Source organism: Tursiops truncatus, chromosome 5 (assembly GCF_011762595.2).
Source record: "Tursiops truncatus isolate mTurTru1 chromosome 5, mTurTru1.mat.Y, whole genome shotgun sequence".
Lineage (NCBI taxonomy): Eukaryota > Metazoa > Chordata > Mammalia > Artiodactyla > Delphinidae > Tursiops > Tursiops truncatus.
Window position 1 is genome coordinate 105,890,092 of NC_047038.1, and position 23,323 is coordinate 105,913,414.

General features: G+C 42.9%; 1 protein-coding gene and 1 pseudogene across 6 annotated transcripts in view; one reads left to right on the top strand and one right to left on the bottom strand.

Moving 5' to 3' along the window:
• TRIM2 (tripartite motif containing 2) overlaps positions 1-23,323 on the bottom strand; it is a 119,986-nt gene that overhangs the window by 53,794 nt on the left and 42,869 nt on the right. For 5 of the 6 annotated variants that reach the window (XM_073805485.1, XM_033857260.2, XM_004312110.4 and 2 more), the window contains one exon: positions 2,410-2,594. The exons of the other annotated variant lie outside the window; for it this stretch is intronic. In XM_073805485.1, the coding sequence (XP_073661586.1) occupies positions 2,410-2,543 (134 nt within the window). In that variant the 5' untranslated portion in view covers positions 2,544-2,594. Of the gene's footprint in view, positions 1-2,409; positions 2,595-23,323 lie in introns of those variants that run through there. 6 annotated transcript variants of the gene reach the window in all.
• LOC117312533 (U6 spliceosomal RNA) lies at positions 5,258-5,356 on the top strand (annotated as a pseudogene).

Sequence of the window (23,323 nt, forward strand, 5' to 3'; positions counted from 1 at the left end):
TAATAACTGGCTCCTGCACTTGGCTGGAAGCTTCATAAGGCCAGGGACTGTGTCTGTGTCCTCCAAGCCCCACTGATGGCATTTTAGAACAAATGAGAGTAAGAGAGCGGCCGTCCACTGAGCAGCCAGTGTTTGTGCCCAGCAGGAGATGGAGGTAAGGGGTCCTGGGTCTCTCTCCGTGACAAGCTGTGAAGTTTTGTCTCCACATAAACCAAATTTTCCCATCTTAGGGAAAGTTGCCAGCACCTTCCAAAGGAAATCAGTTCAATGTGCACGATGCTAAAACAATTTCAACACATAGCATTCCCTAGGGACTGGCCATGGTGGGATCCGGAAAATCTCCAGCAGTAGCTACTGGATGGGGAGTGGAAGTGGCGTGGGCTAGACCTAATTGAGAGGGCAGGAGGCCAACCCCAGGCAGCCCGGAAGGGCTGCTTCTCACCTGCAAGAGCAAGGAAACGGGAGCCAAAAACAGCCTGACGAGACACTGAACACTGGGGAATGGGGCCGCCCTGCTAAGCTCAAGCTTAGCTCTCAGCGTCATGTATAAAGAGTGCCCAGCTATGTCGACTGCTTCCTCTCAAGTAATGCCCTTACCACGTGAGCCCAGGGACCCATGGACAGTTAAAGCTGGTGGTCATGCTTTAGCTACATCCATTGAGTGAGGGGGAAAAAAATCACTCTCCATTTCGCCATTTTGGAATATGAATTTTAAAGTACTTAAGCCAAGGTATAAAATTATGAATAAAGTACAAAGTATCAGTGCCCTATATACCACCACTTAAAACAAACAAAAAACTGTACACACACGCACACACACACAACCCCACAACAACCCAAAACAAAGAAAGGAAAACAAACAAAACACCACAACCACCAGTAACAAATCCACCTTCTCCATCCATCCATCACCACCAAAGATGTAGTTATTCTGCTGCAGTTGAGACCTTCCAAGGTAAATCAACTCAAAGAACGTTCAATGAGATAACAAATGTACCTTAAACTGGATGGTAAATATAATTACCATTGATTTGAAGTCATCGGAAATACCAATTTCCTGTTCTATGATAGGAGGTAAAAAGTTTTAACTATGTATTAATTAATAAATGAAAATGTACTTAATAAACTGCTATAAAACATAATTAACGTATTTGTCTTTAAGAAAAATATGTAAACTTACTAGGGAAATACTAAAATTAGACCACAGATAAACTAATTACCAACAACATTTTTTTTTTTTTTTTTTTTTTTTTTTTGCAGTACGCGGGCCTCTCACTCTTGTGGCCTCTCCCGTTGCAGAGCACAGGCTCCGGACGCGCAGGCTCAGAGGCCATGGCTCACGGGCCCAGCCGCTCCGCGGCATGTGGGATCTTCCTGGACCGGGGCACGAACCCGTGTCCCCTGCATCAGCAAGGCGGACTCTCAACCATTGCGCCACCAGGGAAGCCCCCAATAACATTTTTTAATGCTTAACTGCTGATGGGGTAAGTTGAACGAGAAGGTAAAAATATGTTTTGAAGACTGATTAATGTAAAAAACTATTCAAGAAATTTTTTAAAAAGAAGTGTTTTCAAAAATAAATAAATTTTTAAAAATAATAATAAAAATAATTTTAGTTTACAAAAAAAAAAGAAGTGTGTTTTCATATGTAGCAAACTGTATATTCAGGTAATTTATAATCATTTAATGTATATAGTTTTTTTTCTTTATCCGAAACATCATAATGTTCAAATATGCCATTAGTGTGTGTCTTCTGAAATACCTGTGGAAGAAAGCCCCCTCTTTTCAACTAAGCCCTCATATATGTAGGTATTTTACCTGATTTGTTATATGGGAGAAAATGATAGGGTTTTTTTTTTTAAGATTTTTTTGATGTGGACCATTTTTTAAAGTCTTTATTGAATTTGTTACGATATTGCTTCTGTTTTATGTTTGGTTTTTTGGCCACAAGGCATGTGGGATCTTAGCTCCCCAACCAGGGATCGAACCGGCACCCCCTGCATTGGAAGACCAAGTCTTAACCAATGGACAGCCAGGAAAGTCCTGAAAATGATAGCTTTTTAATTGGCCATCACCAAAAATCCACCATGAGGGATCTATGGTTGGCAAAAACTGTTTCACAAAGAACAATGGGAAAATTTTAAAATTTTTTGAATCTTAAAATATTTAATGTTCCATCTCCTGTGGAAATAAATCAGTAGCTATTGGATTGCTTTCTCCCGCTTATAATAGTTCTTTGAAATAAAGTACATTCTTGGCAACTCATGATTGCGTTTCTAGATGTCTATCAGAAGGACAAAAGATTTATTGTCTCCCATAGGTAACTGTAGAATTCTGGAAAGAACCCCTTGGCAGGTTGTAGGAGGTCAGTCTGTGAAACCCCCTTCTCTGAGCACAGAGGAGGCTTACCTCTCGCAGAAAGTGTGCAGACAGGGGAGAACCTTGGGATTCTTGTACCTTTCCAGGCATATACTGCAAATCAGAAACTGCTTGTCAATCTGGCGCACCACAGGACTTGGGATGTTGGTGGCTTCACTTGCCATCCTAGACCACTGACATGGGGGGCCGGCTGTCTTTGACCCTGCACGCTGCCGCTGTCAGACAGAAAAACCAAAACGGAAAAACATATAATAATCTGCAAATGCAAATCAATCATTGGTTTATTCGCTAGAGGCATTGTGTTATGAATACAGGTAGAATTCCATGTTGTGACCTTGACATGGCTATAACCAATCCTCATCGCTATAGAGGGTGTACAGTGAGGGGCCTATTTGTAGATCAATAAAGTAATCACAGGTTCAGCATGCAAAGAAAACAAATTAGAAGGTATGTTGTACAGAGAGGTAGCTTGCTGGGAGACTCACAGATATAGAGAACAAACTAGTGGTTACCAGTTGGGGCAGGAGGGCTATAGAGGTGGGGGAGTGAGAGGTACAAACTACCGGGGTTGAGACAGGCTCAAGGATGTGTTGTACAACATGGGGAATAGCGCCAATATTTTGAAATAACTAAATGGAAAGTAACCTTTAAAAATTGTATTAAAAATTAAATTACTGCAAGAAACAAAGGAGAGGTAGCTTGCTGGGTTTCAAAGTGGGGGCAGCTGAAGGGATAAATACTTACATAGTCCTGCCTGTTCATGCCTCCAGCCATGACTGTATCTGAATATATATATATATATATATATATATATATATAGTCTTATTATAGTCTATATTAAATAGAATAGTCTTACTAGGATAGAATGTGTTTTCCCAACTATTATACTTGAAGGGGGTCAAAATATGCCACTCCCAAATAAGCCACTTTGATATAAGGATTATTTTGAGCTGAAGGTGATTGAGAAGCAGCAGATGAGGAAGAGCCCTCTCCCTCTGCCATCTGCCTAAAAGCAGGACACACATTTCCCATTTGTAAAGGTGCCCCACTCTCCCATACCAGGAAGAGAAGAAGACTCTTAATCACCAGAGAGGAGTATGCATAACAAACCTTACTAAACCACCCTTATCTACCATACATATCCTGGTCCCCTTCCCACAATTTACTGCCCCTTGGAGTCCAAACTCCCTTTTCCTTTGTCTAGTCAATTCTCCATAATCTGTGGTCTTGGGTCTAATGGCCTCTTCTTTTCCGTGAAGTCCCTATGCATGTAAAATTTAAAATAGTAAATCAATGAAGTTTAATAAAATATATATTTTATTTTGCAAAAATGAAATATCAATAAAATGTGTATACCTTTTTCTCCTGATGTCTGTCTTTTGCCAGTTTAATTCACAGGCTTCAGTTACAGAACTTAAGTGTATAGAAGAAAAGTGTTTCCTTCCCTACATACTGTTAATATCCAGGAATGAAATAATTAGAATTTTTCATTAACAACTTTGTATGGGGTTCAGAGTATTTTCTTCAGAACTAAAATGTGTTTGCCATGGAATGGGGACAAAAGCTAGAGGTAGTCTCTATTATTTTAAGAAATGTCTGTTGGTATTCGCGTGTGGGTGTCTGAGGGCCTGGTGAGTGACTTAATTCAGAGGAGGTTTCAAAATGTGAAACGTCAGGCCAGAAAATGAGAATTGGAAGAGGGTAACAGAGAAAGCAGAGGGCTTATGAAAGAATAAGGGAGGGAAAAACTACAACATAAAACATAGCTCCATTTATCACCTTAAAGAATTTCTGGCTTGTATCCCAAAGGGGTGAACCAAAGCTGAGCTAAAACTCACTACCTAATTTTCTAAATATTTTGCAAGGTGTCCACAGCCTCTTAATTCCCAATGGAAATGCTCTTTCCAAAAAAACAGTAGTTAAGGTTCAATATGACCCTAGGCAGGAAGTAGTATTATTCCCATTCTATAGATTTTTTAAAACCGAGGCTCAGTTAGGAAGTTTGCCAGAATGCAAAACCCATGACATTTTCACCCCTTAAACAACCACAATCCTTGACCTTGGGTTTTCAGAAAGCTGTGCTATGGAAGCTTGGTTTACATATAACATTTTAACTTGGCCTGGGACCTGTGTTTACAGAAACAACAATTCCACATTTTCTAAAGAAAACACTCTTTTCCAAATATAAATGATGGTCTTCTTTCTCCCCCACCAAATCACCAACTTCTAAAAAAGCATGTCAACTTTTCTCCAGAAAATTCTGCTATTTACACATATTGGAGTATAGTTACAAACATGACACACCCCTTTTTCCAACTCTGTGCCTTCTAGGTAAGTTCTCTAAAGAGCACGATTAATAAACAGATCAAGCTTGCAAAAGCACCTGCTGTACAAGAGTGTCACGTTCAATCGGAACTCCATGCATTAGTTAAACAGCGTAGGTGTGACATACCTAATTAGCCAGCATTATCTGCTGACTCTCATAGACTGTCTTCCTAAAGAACCAGAGTAGAGAATGATACCCACTGATTGGATTAAATGCAGCTCTTCTCTCAGGAGCTCAAAATGTTGGCACATTGTCTGCTTTTCTTTAACTGCATCCCTAAGACATCAGCATAGGGAAGGAATGGATTTGTCTGGCTTTAAGATAAGGGAAACCTAAGCTGAGGGTTTAAATGACTTGCCCAAGGTCATCCAGTAAAATCAGTGAATCAGAAAGCTCGGATTTCAAGATTTCTGCCTTATCTGATAAGCTCATGTTACCTAATCTTAAGCAAGTTTAACACTTTCCTGGCGCCTGCGTGCGTGCGTGCATGTGTGCGTGTGTGTGTGTGTGTGTGTGTGTGTGTGTGTGTGTGAAAGACATAAAAATTGTAAAGTGCTTACTTCAGCAGCACTAATACTGGAACGATACAGAGGATTGGTTTGGTCCCTGAGCAAGGATGACACATCAATTTGAGAAGCGTTCCATATTTTTAAAAAAAAAATCATATTAAACTTTTCAGTTAAAATCAGTTAAAAAGAATTTTATTTTGAATAGCTTTTGAAAATGTTCCTTTAACCCTTCAAAATAATCAGTCATGTGGAGTATTGAAACAAGCAGGGAGAAAACATCATATTGGATTTTACTTTTTTTTTTAACCTTGAATTTTGGATTTTTGGCAAGGAAAAAACATTTGTTTTAATCAAATGATATATGTTGACTAAATGAAATTTCCTGAGCTGACATTTTTATTCTCCAAAGTGGAAATAAAAGACATTTCATTCTAATTTTCACTCTAATTTCATGATAATTATTGTAGTGGGTGAGAGTAAGTCTTTGTTAGTATTGTTAATTTATATGGTAAATTAAATTTACTCATTAGCAGTAATTTAAAATTATGACAATATTACAACCTTTCACAAGTGACCTGTTGAAGACATCTGGATTTCAGGACTCCCAGAATCAACACAAAAGGTTTCCAACCCCCAAAGAGCCCCAAACCAAGATTTTGCCAGGATAAGGATGGTTCCCTGAATATAACTGGACACCCACAGTAGAAAGGAATTTGACTACTCCTGAAGGGAAAATAGAGGCACGGGGCATGCTCAGAAGCACTGTGGGAAGCCTTCTATCCAATGGAATATGCCACAAGGAATGTACACGAAATATCCGACAGCTTTTCATCGAAGTGTTTGGGCACACCACAGTTTCTGGTCTCCTTTGATTAGAAAAGCTGTAAATACTTATCTATACTCTTGGCTGTTCTCCTTTCCCCATCTTGGTTTCTGAACTGTCAAAGACCTTTCTTATTCACATAACCAGCAGAAATAAGTGTATGATGATAGAGATCAGAATATAGAACTGCTCTTCTGGAGATCTGCAAAACTAATTCCTAGAGAGAAACACATGAAAACACACCTGGCCGGACTTTGTCTCTGAAGGAGCCAAAATGCTTTCAGATGCAGGAACTAGTACCAGACACGTTGACAAAAGGCCAATAGAAAGGAAATGATACAGAAGCGAAGGCAGGAAGAGCCATTTTAAAACTACACAAATAGCCAACATGAGTGTAATATTGACATGAACCAGCTATGAGAGCTCTTGTGTGGGGAGACCAGCTGAGGTTCCTTGTCGGCGGAAAACCAACAATGCTGCTTACAGAGGGGTTCACTCTCCTCTCCAGCTCTTTGCTTAACATCACCTGACCATTCTCATCTGACCATTCTGTTTCTAACTGAAACTTGCCCCTATCTCCTAGCACTTGCTACCACCCCCATCACCGCTCTGTTTCTCTCCATAGCACTGGTCTCTCTCCAATTCAGTGTGCAACGTATTTATTTTGCATAGTGTCTCCCCTCCGCCCACCAGGATGTAAAATTCATGAGGGCAGGGATTTTTATCTGACTGCTCTGCAGAAGTCTCAGCACCTAGAACTATGCCTGGTACATAGTAGACACATTTTGTTTTTCAAATGGACTGAACAAATGAGGTATAACATGGGAACAGACTCGGTCCCAGTAGCAGAAAAGAGCAGCACTTGCTGATCTCATGTGAACATTTTCACTTGACGTCAGACATTACCTGCCTTCCTAAGCGATAGTCTAATGCTTAGCAACATAATCCGTGATCCAGAGGGTAAATATTTAGTGACGTATTTCAACACACTCACAAATGCAGGAAAAGAAATTGAGAACTATTGAAGACACATATGCATGGAAATAAAAAAGTCTAAGGAGGTTGACATATAAGTTCTTTATTAGTGGAGATTTGCCAACTAAACACAGCTTGTGTGGGTAAAAACAATGCAACCATCACAAAACAAAATCCTTGGGCATAGAAAAACCCTGTCCCAGCATTTTTTTTCCTCACGTCATCTCTTGGTATTTTGCCCGGCTCGCTTTCTCAAATCTACAACTTGGTGGAAATTACAACCAAATGGAAAAGAAGAATTTGATAGGAGGAGATGAAATGACAGAAAAATGCCCGCGTCCACATTCCAAAGTTGAAACCGTATTTCCCATTCCAAATTACACCACTGAGATCAGAAGACTTTCCAAACCCTTTATTTCTGACACTAAAGTGAGGAAGAGGAGGAAAAGAGGATGGAAGAGAAAAGACAGACTGAAGCATCTTCTGGAGAAGGAGAGGGAGTTTGTGAAAGCTTGTCTGGCTGGGCTAGAAAACATGTTTGGGAAACAGGTCAAGAATCCTTAGGAAAATCAATTTTTAACATGTGATTTGTGGGCAAGAAGGAGCATATTTGATTATAAATCATCTTAAAGGCACTAGATTCCATTTCTATTGTTTAATTTTATGGCATTCCTGGATTATGGCTTCTCTTTGTTGCCACTTAGCTGAATTTATTTATGAATATATTTACCTTTTTTATTGTGGTTGGGTCAACGACAGTGGTGCGGCCATGCTAAAATCAGTTTCCCAAGAAGTTAAAAATCTTCTTTTACATTTATAGAAAGTAGATCTTCAACCACTAGGATTATCTATAACTCCCAGTATGCTACCTTTTCCCAGCCAGAGCAGGTGGTACCTAGAGCTCAAGGCACAGATTAAAACACAATTTTAAAAACAAAGTATTTTGAATTTTTCAACTTTATGAGCATACTATTATTCACCTTCAATGGGATCGGCAGCGTTACTGAGGACTCAACCAGAGGAAAGAAAAGAGGACGATCTTCAGTGAAATTAAAACAGGGTGACCTATTTGCAGTTAAGTCAAGCCTCTATCCCAAATGGGCCATTTTGTAAATTAGAAAAGCCAGATGCAATATCTTTCTTGACAGTAGGTGTGTGAGTGTGTGGGGGGGTGAAGAGGGGGACCTGAGGAGGCCGTCCACTTTAACTTCTGTCTCCAGGGAAGGATGTGCCCAAGCTCTCCAAGGGCTCTCCTTCTCTCCAGGGTCAGATGTATGACAGCTTCCCTAGATTGCTGGGATTTACCATATGCAAGTTGATTTTTAAGCCATGCCCCAACTTGTCTTTATAATATTTATGCCTGTTTCCCCTACTTCTTTCCTTAGTAGAGATAACTGTTTGTAATTACCTTCTTCATAAAAGTCCTCACCTTTTGTAGTCAGTTCTTAAGATTTGCTTTGGGTTTTCAGGACTTTCCTGGTGGGGCAGTTGTTAAGAATCCACCTGCCAATGCAGGGGACATGGGTTCGAGCCCTGGTCTGCGAAGATTCCCACATGCCACGGAGCAACTAAGCCCGTGAGCCACAACTACTGAGCCTGCGCTCTAGAGCCCATGAGCCACAACTACTGAGCCCACGTGCCACAACTACTGAAGCCCGTGCACCTAGAGCCTGTGCTGCACAACAAGAGAAGCCACCACAATGAGAAGCCCGCGCACCACAACGAAGAGTGGCCCCCGCTCTCTGCAACTAGAGAAAGCCACGAGCAGCGATGAAGACCCAGCGTAGCCAAAGATAAAAATAAAATTAAAAAAAAAAGAAAGATCTACTTTGGGTTTTCTAAGTTCCAGAAGGCTGGCCCTGTGTGATGAAGTGTTAAGTGGTCAGGCTAATTGACCTTCACTTTACAGTGCCCTGGGGCAGTCAGGGTGAGTGGGGTCTCCTCTCCCCACATTCATCACCTTGCCAAGTCTCTTCCCTTGCTTTCCTTGGGGACTACACAAAGAGGCTGAATATTCTGGGAAAGGCAGAGGGCAGCCAGGGCCCTAAGCTCTGGGAGTTGGGTGAGGTTAGTAAGAAGGGGGAAGAGAAATGCGTTCTACATCAGAACTTCAAAAGACACAGTCCTACAAAAACAGCAACCCCCTCTTTTTGCCCTGGTGGATGGAAGCGTATTATTTAAATCTGTTGTTTATTAAAATAAATGTTTACTTAAACTATTAAGTTTTCAAGAATAATAATAAAAAGCACTTAACAGAGGAACGGAAGCTACTGAGAATAAGAAGGCAGAAGAGGGCAAATTAGGAAAAGGTTGACAGACTAACATGCAAAAGGCAGGAATGAATGGCTCCTCCAATGATGCTATTTGAATAATTATATTGGGCTTCTTTTTCTTCAGTATTTGGTCTAATCTAAATCTTCAAATTCTAGAAGGAAACCTGATCAGTTAAATTCAAACAATCTGCATAATAATAATATTCAAAGAACCCTAAGAGCCAAGCTCATTATAGAGCATATTCTATAAAATCTACACTAAAATTCTTACATAAGTAATGAAGGGGCACAGATGGCATCAGAGATTTTTTTTTAAAAAAAGCAATTACAGGTGTGTGCAAATGAGAATTTTGCCACAATTAGAAGTAATTCAGTCACTTTTTTTAAAAGAAAAAACCTGACAGTAAATAATTTGGTAGCAGTTTTTTTTAAAGTTTGAAAGTACTTCTCTTCTATACATATCAATAATACACACAAATGTTTGGTTAAAATCTTAGTTTTATCTGAGAGATAATGAAAAAAGGCACCTGGGAGTCAAAAATTAAGCTCGGTTAAATTTTTTAAAATTGCCACATATTTAGGATTTTTTTTCTACTTAAGGATAGATAAAAGAAAGTCATGAGTTTGGAGAAATTAACGTCTAATGGCATCCAAGTGAAGGACATTTTTATTTCTGAGTAAGACAAAGAATGAGTATTTTTTACTTCATTTCACAAGCAACAAAATCCACTCAGCTTTCGTTATCATATAAATAAAACAATTAAGTCATCTCAGGATTATAATATTAACTATGGTGAAAATATGTATAGATTTTATTCTCCATTTTTAAAATGTGTGGGTTACATATACGCTACATTCCTATTTCTTGAAACAGCACATTCTATCAGAGAACATTTTTACTTCAGCCGTGTTTTAACCTTTCCGACGCCGATCCCTTGTGTCTTTCTAGGAGAAAATTGGAAAGAAATACTTAGAGGTTTAGGAAAGGCCACTGTTCTCATCTCTGCAACAGAAAGCTGCTTTCTTGAACCACAGCACACAGGAAACTTCTCATTGTGTGCTCGCTCGGGTGGGGCGTGCATTATTTAACACTACAGTGGCTTGGGAAAGATGCTGCTGAAGCAGCTGCCCGAAAATACTGAAAGACACCAGAAAATAGGTTCACAGTAGGCAGGAGTGAATCCTAATACCTAAGAGATCAATTCAAGCAACTGGGCAAACAAATGGCTCTCCTTACATATTCGAATTAAAATAAAAGCAAGAACAAAAAACCTCTAACAATTTATTCACGAGGAGTAAAACTACTGTAAAATGATCTAAGCCAAAGAACCGAACTAATAATTTTTAAAATGCCTCATTCTGAATTGAGATCTGTTCCTTAAAGCTGTGACACTGAAACCATCGTTTAAGGCAGAAATATCATTTTACCTTGATGTTCAGAAATCTACTGATTAACATTCAATTTTTAGTTTAAAATAAATAGCCTTCCTACTTGCTCTCCTATCCCGCCCCCCGCCCCCACCAAATAAGGAATAACGACAGGGTGGGGCATCATTGTTTCTGCAAAGATGATACAAAATGAGACCCACTGTTTCAGGAAGCAAACCTAAGGTCCAACCCAAGTTTTTTTTTTTTCTTTTTTATCTCCCTTCTGTGTAATGCTACCATTGAACTCCACCCAGATTTGAGCCTATTTCAAAGGCAGGGAAAAAAATGTCAGAAAAGACCCCAAATGATCTCCTGCATATTTTCTGATTATCAATGGCATTCAGGATTCAGAGGGTCGAGGCATGCATTATGAATGAATGGGTTTCCAATGGTAACTGGGAACTGTGGCACTCAACCCCAGGGTTCTCTAACAGAGGACACAGTGGGGGAAGGGTCGAATCACAGCCTCCTCCACCCTGGGGTACCAAGGAAGGAATCCTGCAAATTAAACACTTCATCCCCATCTTTGTACCCAGCAGAGAGATGCACGGGGAAAACAAATCTTATATTTAAAATAGGCCGACATACACATTAAAATAAAGACTAGTGAAAATAAAGATCTAGTCAGATCACATTAGAAAAGTGATAAGAAAAATCCTGCATGACTTTCTCCCTATTCTTGTTAATTTGATGCTTTTGTTTAAGCAGAGTGGGGGTCTCCCTCTATCTTATAGTTACAGAGCATACAGCATCACCATGAGAGAGAAGGGGTGGGGGTCTCGTGGAGCCAGAACGGAGACAGCAGAAGAAATTAGTTATTCACCTGGCGTAAGACTAAGCAATCCGAACATTTAGGACCTACCCATTTCTGCAGACAGACTAATTAACGAGGCAAAGAATTCAATCCTCCCCGGCCTGGCGCTGCAGCCCGCGACAATCCACAAGATCAATGCACATTTCTGCTAACATCTCAAGTTTGGAAACACCATGCAAAGAGACTGGTTAAAATTCCCTACCATGCAGTGCAGCCATCATCAGAAGCCCAGCATATCTTCTGCTCTATGGAGTGATGTGCCAGCTCATGAACAGAAGAGAGGAAGAGAAAAATGGAGGAAATAAGAGGAGGCTCAGGAAAGTCGGCAGGAATGTTTCTGGGTCATTAACAAGTAGGAGACCCCTTTCGGTATTCAAACCAATCAATCTTTATCTTACAGGACATCTTTTTCTCACTCAGCGTCTGTTGAAAAGACTGCAGCAGACCAAGCAAGGGATTATGGGATAGGGATGCAGCAGCTAGCTGCAATGAGATTCGTGGGTGGCTTGCTTTCCCCTCTGAGTCAGCAGTCAGCTGTTTCCACGTTCTGGTGCTGGGCCGCTGGGGTCCATCACCAGCATGTGGCTGCACGGTTACCAGGGGGAGGGCTGCCCGTGCACATCTCCCGCGCCACGCAGCCGGGACAGGCGCTGGGTTACAAATTGTAAAGAGGGTGTGCTGTTAAGTAAGCAAAAGGGGATGCAGTGGATCCCGGATCCCAGAAAGAAAACTAGGCACACGGGACCTCAGTAGGAAAATTTCAAATTTAGAGGAGTGTTTTGGGTGAGTGTGAGCACACACTCACTTTCTTTAGTAAGAAAAAAAAAGGGGGGGCTATTTCCTTAGACTTTTAAAGGAGCTTGAAACACCAATGCAAATTTTAAAAACGCAAAACAGCCCAGTTCAACAAGCCTCTACTACTCTTGATATTTACCCAGAAAAGGGTCTATAAAATACAGTTCCTCAAAGTCAGATAATGCAAATGACATTTCTCTGCTTTTTGTGGTTCTAGTCATTTACAGAAAAATCATATAAATCAACATTTACTTGATTCAGGGGGTGAAGAGAACCTTTTGTTTTTCTGATGATGCAAAAGTTTTCAGTTTAAAGGTTGAGAACCTGTCAAACTTGACATATTGACATAACCCCTATAAGGTCATTCAACTGATTTTGAAAAGCTTTGAATAACATAAAAATGACCAGAAAGAATATTACAAATAAAACTTTAGAATTAAAAAATCTTACATATCAGAATGGAAGTCATAGTCATTCCCTTTTCTACAGCAATGGAGGTAGGGAAACCTATTGCATTCTCTTCCTTGGTTAGTTACTAGCTTAAAAGTAGACACGAATCATTTTCTTTAAATAATTAAGACCGAATTTGCATATTTGATGACATTAATATTCATCACGTTCTTTCCATGTAGTCAGGCATTGCAGTGAGCCCTGTGAAGGGGCACTCGGCTCTGCAGAGGGGAGGGGGGGGGTCACAGAGAATTCAGTCAACTTGACAAACTCGGGAAAATGCAGACGTGCCAATTCTGGCACGCTATTCCGGGTGGTACATAGTTCTCAAAAGCCCAGGTTAACACCCTGCTTTAGAAGTTTGTTTTGTTCTTAACAGCTTTATTAAATATAAGTCACATGCTGTACAATTCATCCACTTAAAGTGTACAATTTCCATCATTAAAAAGTCACAAATAATAAATGCTGGAGACGGAGCAGAGAAAAAGGAACCCTCCTACACTGCTGGTGGGAATGTAAATTGGTGTAAGTCACTATGGAGAACAGTATGGAGGTTCCTTAAAAAACTAAAAATAGAGCTACCATATGATCCAGGAATTCCTCTCCTGAGCATATATCTGGAGAAAACTCTAATTCGAAAAGGTACGTGCACCCCAATGTTCATTTCGGCACTATTCACAATAGCCAAGACATAGAAGCAACCTAAATGTCCATCGACAGAGGAATGGATAAAGAAGATGTGGTACATATATATATAATGGAATATTACTCAGCCATAAAAAAGAATGAAATAATGCCATTTGCAGCAACATGGATGGACCTAGAGATTATCATATTAAGTGAAGTGAGAAAGACAAATATCATATGATACCACTTATATGTGGAATCTAAAAAAAAATACAAATGAACTTATCTACAAAACAGAAAGAGACTCACAAACATAGAAAACAAACTTATGGTTATCAAAGGGAAAAGGCAGGGGGAGGGATAAATTAGGAGTTTGAGATTAACAGATACAAACTTCCATATATAAAATACGTAAACAACAAGGTCCTACTGTATAGTACAGGAACTATATTCATTATCTTGTAATAAATACAATGGAAAAAAACTGAAAAAGAATATAATTGAATCACTTTGCTGTACACCAGAAACTAACACAACATTGTTAATCAACTATACTTCAATTAAAAAAAAGCTCTACCCTTTAGCTATCACTCCCTACCTCCCATACCCCACAGTCCTAAACAACCACTAATCTACTTTCTATCTCTATAGATTTCCCTATTCTGGCCTGTAATATGAATGGGATCATAGAATATGTGGTCCTAGGCATCTGGCCTATTCCACTTAGTGTGACATTTTCAAGGTGCATCCACATTGTAGCATGTGTCAGTTCTTCATTCCTTTATTTGATTGAGAAATATTCCATTGTATAGATATAGCACATTTTGTTTATCCATCTGTCAATTGATGGACATTTGAGTTGTTTCCACTTTTTGGCTATTATTAATAATGCTGCTATTGTGTTTGTGTGGACATGTGTTCTGTCCTAGAAAGTTACAATTTAATTAGAACCAACTTTGGAAACTACAGGCAGGCAAACCCCACTGCATGTTACAATGTCCTCTTCCTAAGACAGGCCATCACAATGGTCCCTGACTTGCCAAGACAGGAGCCCCCTCTTCTCATGTGTGTTTTCTGATGAAATTTACTGACCACGATGAATCCAGTAGCCAAATTCTTCAAAAGTGGATCCTCCCCTGTGACGTTCCTCTCCCCTGATCTCTCTTCTTCTCTTCTTCCACTCAACCCAAACTCTGGGGCATACAACTGGACTGAGTCTCTGTTCTCACAAGATGGTAGAGAAGTGGGAGAAATCCTTGGTCTTGTTGCTGGGCTTGTAGTCAGAGAAGGTTCACTTACACTCTCAGTCATTCATTCCAATGAACACTTACTGAACGTCCAGCATGTGCCAGGCACTGAGTAGGCACTGAGGATACAGAGAATAGACTGGTTTCTCAGCCCTCAGGAAGGTCATAGTCTAGTGTGGGAGATGGATTAGTAATCAGGCAATTGCAACTGCGAGTGGTAGATGCCTTGACTGATGGCCATGGCTGTTGGTATAGAAGGGCTCAGTTGCTTTCTGAGTTGTAGTCTGCTTGTATTGGGACCTTATGCAGCCACAGTGTGAGGCCATAAGAGCAGAGAAGAGCCCAAGACCCTTGGGATTGAGTCTGCTGCACACCTTACTGACTTCTTGGAGCCGTCTTGCCCCTCCCCAGGGTTTCCCTTCAGTTGAATGGGCATTAGAGAGCTAACCGTCATCAGCCAGTTTGACTGAGATGTACACTCGGGAAGTGTACAGACACTGCATATGCATAAGAACAGGACAGGTGCTAACTGAAGTGGGTTTGGCAGGATCCTGAGAGATATAGAGCTCTGAAATTTATTGACCATGTATTATGTGCCAGGTTCAATCCAAAGCCCTTTAATATACCATTTATCTATCCCTAATCAAGGACGTTTCCCCTAGAAAGTAAACTCCTTAGGATGGCATGTAAGGCCACTTATGATCTGGCCTCTGCTTTCCTCATTTTTTTCTTCCCCAATCATCCTCTGGTTCCTAAGTCATGCCACTGTTCATTTTATAGCAGTGGCTCTCAACCAGGGAAGCGCACCAGTCTCCCTGATGGAGTGGTAAGGTATGCATTTGTAAATGGGAAGGAGCATTTTTGACTGTCATATTGATTGTGTGTTTGGGGATGGGAGGGTGAGGAGGTACTGTGACATTTCGTGCCTGAGGGCAGGGATGCCTGCCATCCTCCAATGCATGGGAGGGTCTCATACAAGTACCTTTGTCCCCTCAAATTGCTGATAGCACCCCCTTTGAGAAACACTATTCTCTAGGTTCACACGCCACTTGTTCTGAGAGGAATGCTCATCCTCTCCTGACTCCTTCACCTGGTTAACTCCTTCAAATCCTCCAGAACTCAGCAAAGACACCCGCACTCTAGGGAGGATTCTCTGCGACTCCTCCAATCCCAGACCCTCCCACCCCCGTCTGGACTGGGTATCAACCCCATGTGCTCCATAGCATTCTTTGCTGAAAATTACTGACAGCTCCATCTTTTACCTCTAACTCCCCAGCCCCTATGCAGTGCCTGTCACATAATAGGTGCCCAATAAGTAGATGCAGAATGATGGACGTCCTTCTATTGATACAAATGGATGAGTGACATAACATGATGTAAAGGTAAACACTCATCTCAGAATTAGAAAATAGTTGGATCAGAGACCATTAGGGAAAGGCAATTCTTCATAGCTGATCGCTGGTTTAGAATTTAGAAAGCACCTTCATAATATAAGGCAAAGCAAGCCCAGAGACCGAGTGTGACAGGGAAGAACAAATCTGACTCCACATTAGCTCTTTTTTCTTTTACTTTAACCTCTGTATTCTACTGATTTTGCTACAAGTTAAGAATGTTGCCTATAGCCTGAAGTATGCCGGATAGTGTATTCTCAAGGCTCTGACCTCTAAAGGTATAACACTTTTCATATAGAGACAAAAAGTTGCAGAACAGAGCATAATACCTTGTTGGAGGTTTATAGGAACATTGTGACTGGATCTATGTGGACAGCTGCAAGAACAAAGGATTCTGGCATCAAGAGGTTTGCTGCAACCAAGCACACCCCGTCCCCTTTTAGTATAAAAGAAGACTGAATTCTAACTCGGGGAAGATGGTTCTTTGGCACACTAGTCCACCACCTTCTTGGTCTGCTGTCTTTCCAAACAAAGTCACTATTTCTTGCCTCAACAACTCGTCTCTATTTACTGGCCTGTCATGCAGCCAGCAGAACAAGCTTGGACTTGGTAACAAGAGCAGACTTATTATTGTTTTAGTGGAAACTGAAGTTCAGAAAGTTTACAGGACCAGCCCAGAGTGGAGTAGCCATGAAGCAGTAGAGGTGAATTAGAGTTCAGACTTTGTGACTGGCATAGTTCCGCTTTCAGTGTGCACAATGCCCCTGAAGGATGGGCAAAAACTGAGACAGTTATCAGGCAATTCCGCAGTGGAACAAAGCCAGCTGATTAGAGAGGTGATGTGTTTCAGTGAGAGAGAAATACAGTCAACTAGGAGGAGGCAGCCTGAAATCAGGAGCCTATAAAGTCTGCCCAATGCAATTATCATTTAGTTTTTTTCTTTTTTTTTAATCTTTGCTTGCAAAAGCTTTTATGAAAATTGTTGCCAAATGGTCTTCTGAAAGAAGATGGTAAGGAAAACTTATTTCCTGCCTTCAGTTCAGGCTTGAGTGAGTGGAGAAGAGATATTGTTAGGATGGATTTCACAGGTCAGCACCCCACGTGGGACCCCTCAGAACCAGGCTCTTCCAGCCAGTCCAGACTCTTTGCAACCAGTTTGAGAGAGTGGTTTGGCTTGGACCCCAAGAGGCTCCTTCCTCTCTATTGGTAGAGGCTGCAGAGACCCTCCCCCAACATTGGGGGTTAGGGGCCATTCTTTAGTGGCCATGGGGAGGTCCTAGACCAAACAGGACTGTTTGAAAATAATGGTGATGAAGCAGAATGGATCTTCCCTTTAAAAATGTCCTTAAGAGGAGACATGGTCCAAGTTGGCCTTAACCTAGAGGGATCCTGCAGATAGAAATAGAGTCAGCTCACCCAGTTACAGCCCAGGAACTCACACGAGAACTGGTCTTGGGATTACCATGCAATTTGGGGGAGGGGGTGGGGATTACCATTTAATGTTATATATTTCACAAATAATTATGTTCCAGGTGGTATACTAGGCACCGATGACACAAAAATAAATAAGACATGAGCAGAACCTCTCAAAATCACTCCTGGGGACAGAGTTTTCTGCATCCAAGCCACAGGCAAGTTGACTGGGCCTCAGGTGTCAGGACAGGCCTTCCCAGACAGGCAGAGTGTTTGCAGTAATGTTGACCCAGATCAAGCACCCTGATTCCCTGCCCAGTACCTTAGCATCCCCTCCAGATGCCTGTGCATTTCTAGGGGGTGCTGCTTAATACTGATGACATAATCCAGGCAGGGTCTGCCCAGCACAGAAGAGAGGGAGACCCATCATTTTCCTTGATCTAGGCCGTATCCTTTTATTATGACCTCTGAGTTCATTTTACCTTTCTTGGCACTTTTGTCATGTTGAATCATATTGAACAGATAATTAAAATTCATGCCTAGGGGCTTCCCTGGTGGCGTAGTGGTTGAGAATCTGCCTGCCAATGCAGGGGACACAGGTTCGAGCCCTGGTCTGGGAGGATCCCACATGCCGCGGAGCAACTAGGCCCGTGAGCCACAACTACTGAGCCTGCGTGTCTGGAGCCTGCGCTTCGCAACGGGAGAGACCGCGACAGTGAGAGGCCCGCGCACCGCGATGAAGAGTGGCTCCCGCTCTCCGCAACTGGAGAAAGCCCTCACACAGAAACGAAGACCCAACACAGCCAAAAGTAAATATAAAAAATAAATTAATTAATTTAAAAAAAAGGACTCCAAATTGGTCTGGTATAATTTGTTCATATGGAACATAGGATGCTTTCTTTTCTACATGCTTGTAAACCATCCCATTAACACTCCCCTATAAAATTACACTTGATAGAGCTCCTTAGCTTACAATTTGTGGGTTTGATCTTTGTAAATAAAAAGTATATTTGCCCACCTCCAGTCTTTAAGAAACTCACCTTTTCCCTAAGATCTCATAAAACTCAGGATCTGTGATTGGGCAATCGTGGCTATGTATTATTTAAAAAAATGTCATTTACTGAAGCCAGGGGATTTAACATTTATTTAGGGCAACTGAATTTTCTATTTTTACCTACTGTATTTGTTTCCTAGGCCTGCTGTAACAAAATACCACAGACTGGCATGACTTATAACAGCAGAAATTTATGTTCTCACACTTCTGGAGGCTAGAAGTATAAAAATCAAGGTATCAGCAGGGTTAAGTTCCCTCCAAAGACTCTAGGTGAGGATCCTTCCTGTCTCTTTCAGTATCTGATGGCCCCAGGCACTCCTTGGCTTGCAGGCACATCACTCCAATCTACTTTTGCTGTTACATGGCTATCTTCTCCCTGTACATATCTATGTCTTCACATGGAGCTCCCGTCCCTGTATCTCTGTTTTTTCTTCTTATAAGGACGCCTGTCATATTGGATTACGGCCCACCCTTATAGAGTGTGACCTCATCTTGATTATATCTGCAAAGACCCTATTTCCAAAAAAGGTCACATTCATAGGTACTGGGGTTTGGGACTTTAACATATCTTTTTGAGGGACGTAATTCAACCCATAACGCCTACTGTGGGTAAAAGGCTAACATGAGGCCTGGGCTGACAACGGCCCACCTGAAAATGACCTGGCTTTCCCACAGCACTGTTCTCTCAAAAATAGAGTTGAGATAAATGGAGAATGTTCTATCTGCCTTGTTTCTGGTGTGCATTAGTGGAGCTGTGAGGTGGCTGCAAAACTAGGATGGCATAAAAGGTTAGTGGGATAAAGGGACTATGACTTGTGTGTGTCAAGGTGAGTGCTACACACCCTGGCTCTCATCCCTGGTACATACCCCAAGTGGGTGAGGGGCAAAGAAGCTTCTGGGCCTCCCGATGAGATGAAGGTGCTGGATCTCCTGCTTTGCCTCCTTTGCCAGTGCTTACTAACCATATTCTTAAATTAAAGCTTCTTTGTGTCTTGTGAGTCTGATTGGCAGCTTGAACCCACAGCTGTGCTGCTGGCCTCTCCTGGTCCGAGTTCCTTCTTATTAGCCCCCCGAAGCCCCTTCTCAGCTTCAAGATGTCCTATGCACAGAAGACTCAAGCAAAACACAAGGCTCTACCATTCGACATACATCAGACACCCCAGCAGCATGCTTCCTCTCCCTTATTCTTTGTCTTGGTCTGACTATGACAAAAATAACAAGTAAAAGCAAGCAAACTAAGTGCTCTTTTGTTTTGCCTTCTTTTGGCCTGGCTTTTTTTTTTTTTTTTTTTTGCGGTACGCGGGCCTCTCACTGTTGTGGCCTCTCCCGTTGCGGAGCACAGGCTCCGGACGCGCAGGCCCAGCGGCCATGGCTCACGGGCCCAGCCGCTCCGCAGCATGCGGGATCTTCCCGGACCAGGGCACGAACCCGTGTCCCCTGCATCGGCAGGCGGACTCTCAACCACTGCGCCACCAGGGAAGCCCTGCCCTGTCTAATTTTAAGCTGACTGCCGTGAGTATTCCTGGAAGATAACCTCCCAGTCCTAACTCTGGATCCCTAGTTATACCGATGCCCACACTGATGAGCACAACAGGACCCAGTGTTGTTTTTCTCTTCATCAGTTTCGTGATTACACTTTCCATTTGGACAATTAAATTCAAGTCAGTGCCAAGTTCCTGCTTGCCTCAGCGGTTTACCTTGTTTAACTAATCACTGCAGGGGCTCTGACTACCAGGTTGAGATTTAGAGTCAGGGATCCTAGGTAGCAAATTTCCCTCGGTGACTGCCCTGCCAAGGCCGCAGAGGCCGAGCCCAGACCTGGGCTGGGCGGGGCCAGCAGAGCCCAGACCTGAGCTGGGCGGGGCCGGCAGAGCCCCGACCCGCAGGCGCCTGGAGCCGGGAGCCGGGGGTGGCTGATGTGGGTGCGCCGCTGATGATGCCTTACTAGACGCTGACTTCCTCTTCCCCATGTTCCTTCCTCTCTGTCCCATAAAAGGGATTATTTTTTAACCAACATGTAGTTCAGACAGAACCTTACAAAAGTTCATGTCTGTTGACCCAGTAATTCCGCTTCTAGAACTCTATTCTAAAGGAATAATCACAGATACGGGCCAGTCTCCCACAGCCCGGGCTTCCCAGGCCAGGCGGAGCCCGGAGAACATTCACCGGTCCCCACACCACCTCGTGGTGGTTTTTATGGCAACAGGCTCCTCCCCAAGAGGCCTTCTGCATAGAGGCGTCCGCGCCTCAGCTTATATTTTAAATCTCCTTCCGCCCCCCGGAGGTTTCCTTTCCTAACCTTATTTCTCACCGGGAGAAAGGACGACTCTATAAAATAACTGATTCAAGTGGTGGCGATGGCAGCAGCGCCGGTGGGGGTGGGGGGAGGAGTCAGCCTTTTACTGCGGCGACAGAGTTCCAGGGATCGCCCAGGCCTGACCCCTCCCGAAATGTGGTTGCGCCAGCTGCGGCCCTTTGCCATTCCCAGGACTGCGGCTCTCCTGCCTTTCTCCCGGCTGGGTTCCGCATCTGAGCTAACGTGACCAAGGTGCCACGCAGTCAGGGGGGACTTTCGCCCGTTAACAGGCCTGAGTTTCCTGAGGGCTTCTAGAGCTCTGTGCTCTAACGCGAAGGGTGGTACTACCGGAGGAGGCTGGGCACCTGGGCAGGGGGAATAATCTGAGGATGGTGGAACTTGGCATCACCCGCAGGAGGCTGCCTCCCCCATACCTTTAATCAGGAGAGAGTATTTTCCTAAGCAGCGAATGCGGCACACGCCACACTGGTCACCTATATTAGAATCATGCTGCGAATGTCAGCATGAAGCTGTAATTAAGGCACAGGCTCTGGAGACACATCTGTATTGGCTCTGCAATCAGGCTGCTCCTTGCCTCTGTAAGCTCATTTGTGAACTAACACCTCACAAGGCTGTCGTGATGATTAAATGGTATAGCGTGTAAGTGTCTTAGCACCTTGCTCAATGCACAGCGAGTCTCAGGTAACTATGACCAGGACAGTGGTGGAGAGTATGGGCCTAGGGCCAGGGTGGGTTTGAGTCCTGGCTCTAACAAATATGACTTTGAGCAAGTAATTTAACCTCTCTGTGCCTCAATTTCCTCCTCCGTATAATGGGGATAATAACCTAGTTCATTGGGTTATTGTGAGAATTAAATGGTTTAGTCTATGAAGAGAACCTACCCCAGTGCCTGACACGCAGCAGTCAGTTCATGTATTAGTAGGGCAGTGGTACTAGCAGTATCACCTCTATTAGATTTGAGTTCCTTTAGGAATGACTAATGAGCCCCTTTTGTATTCCTAGAGGCTGGCTTGTGTAGGGATTCAAAAAACATTTATTTGAATGAATGGACTAATAATATACTACTCCCCATTAAATTCTTTTCTTATGGCAACTAAAATAAATCAAGAAATGAGAGTGGGCAGAATCATGCAAAATCAGAAACAATGTATCTATCTACTTTTATCATCCGGGCAGGACAGGCCTCCCTTGGCCTCGGCCACTTAGCATTGCTGTCTCCCAGCTGGCTTTGACACAGTTGAGGAGGAGGCTGCGGCGCTACTTTGTTGCTCTGGGTGAGTTCTCACACTAACTCCCAATCTCAGGTCAGCCCCAGGAAGGAAGAGGTCTCTGCTCCAGCTCCCTTGCCCCTCGTTCTTGTGACAAACAGCCCTGGTACCTTCTGCTGGTCAGCAGCCAGTGGAAATGAGTCCTCATCAACCAGTTTCTCGCTTTAAGAGTCAGCAGCCTTCTTGGAAAGATAAGAAGAGAGAGGATTCCTTTTGGCACGTTTCCAAAGTTTTTCCCTTTGATGAAAGTCATCCTCTCTAAATGTAAGAACGGGAGGCCTCGCTTTCATGTCCTCCTCTGAATGGACTTGCTCTAAATACCGACGGGCCCAGCTCTCTTCTCTCCCTCAGCGGTTGGCAGTGTGTCTGGGCTGGATGCCAGGAAGCCACGGTGCCACTAGAGGCGAGGGGATCGGGGCAGGAGAATGGGAGTAGTTAGGCCGCAGCAAAGGGGTGTGCACACCAGTCCCGTCAGGCCTGCCCAGCCCAGGGCGTCCTGTGAGATCCGTACCGGGTGAGCCACCTTGGTGCCAGGCGGAGCCATCCATGGCCTGAGGGCCAGTGCCGGAGGCATCCCGACTCTTCCTTGATAATGTCTTTCCTCCTCCTGTGACTCTTCTTCCCCTCTTCTCCTGCCCTCTCCCTCCTCCCCACCCACTTCCTTCATTCAACCAGCTTTTAATGTCCCTCTACTATGTGCTGGGCACTGCGTGGAGGTCCACATTCAGTCACCAACCTTAAGGGACTTGTGCACTCTCATGAGAGACAAATATAAAGTCTCAAACATAAATTAAACGAATAAAAATAAAAATAAATTTGATCTCGAACAATTTTTATCTGTGGCCTCCACCTCAGACCCAGCGAGGATGCTCACAGGTGTTGCTCCAGCTGACTGGGACGGCGTTCTCTGGCGGATGATACTCCATACTCTGGAATCAGAAAGATGTGCATGCAAACCCAGCCCTGACGCTGACCAGAAGTGTGATCTGGGGGAAATTACACAACCTCACTGACCCCCCGTTTCCTCCTCTGTAAAATGGCAATAAAAGGGTTATTATGAGGATAAAATACGCTAATGCCTGAAAGACACCGAGCACAGTGCCTCGCACACAGTAAGACTCAAAAGACATCAACTATGGTGGTGGTTTTAATTACTCAAGCCTGGGGGTCAGCAAGCTTTATCGGTAAACATTTTAGACTTTGTGGGCCTGTTAACACAGTACCTGTTAGAACT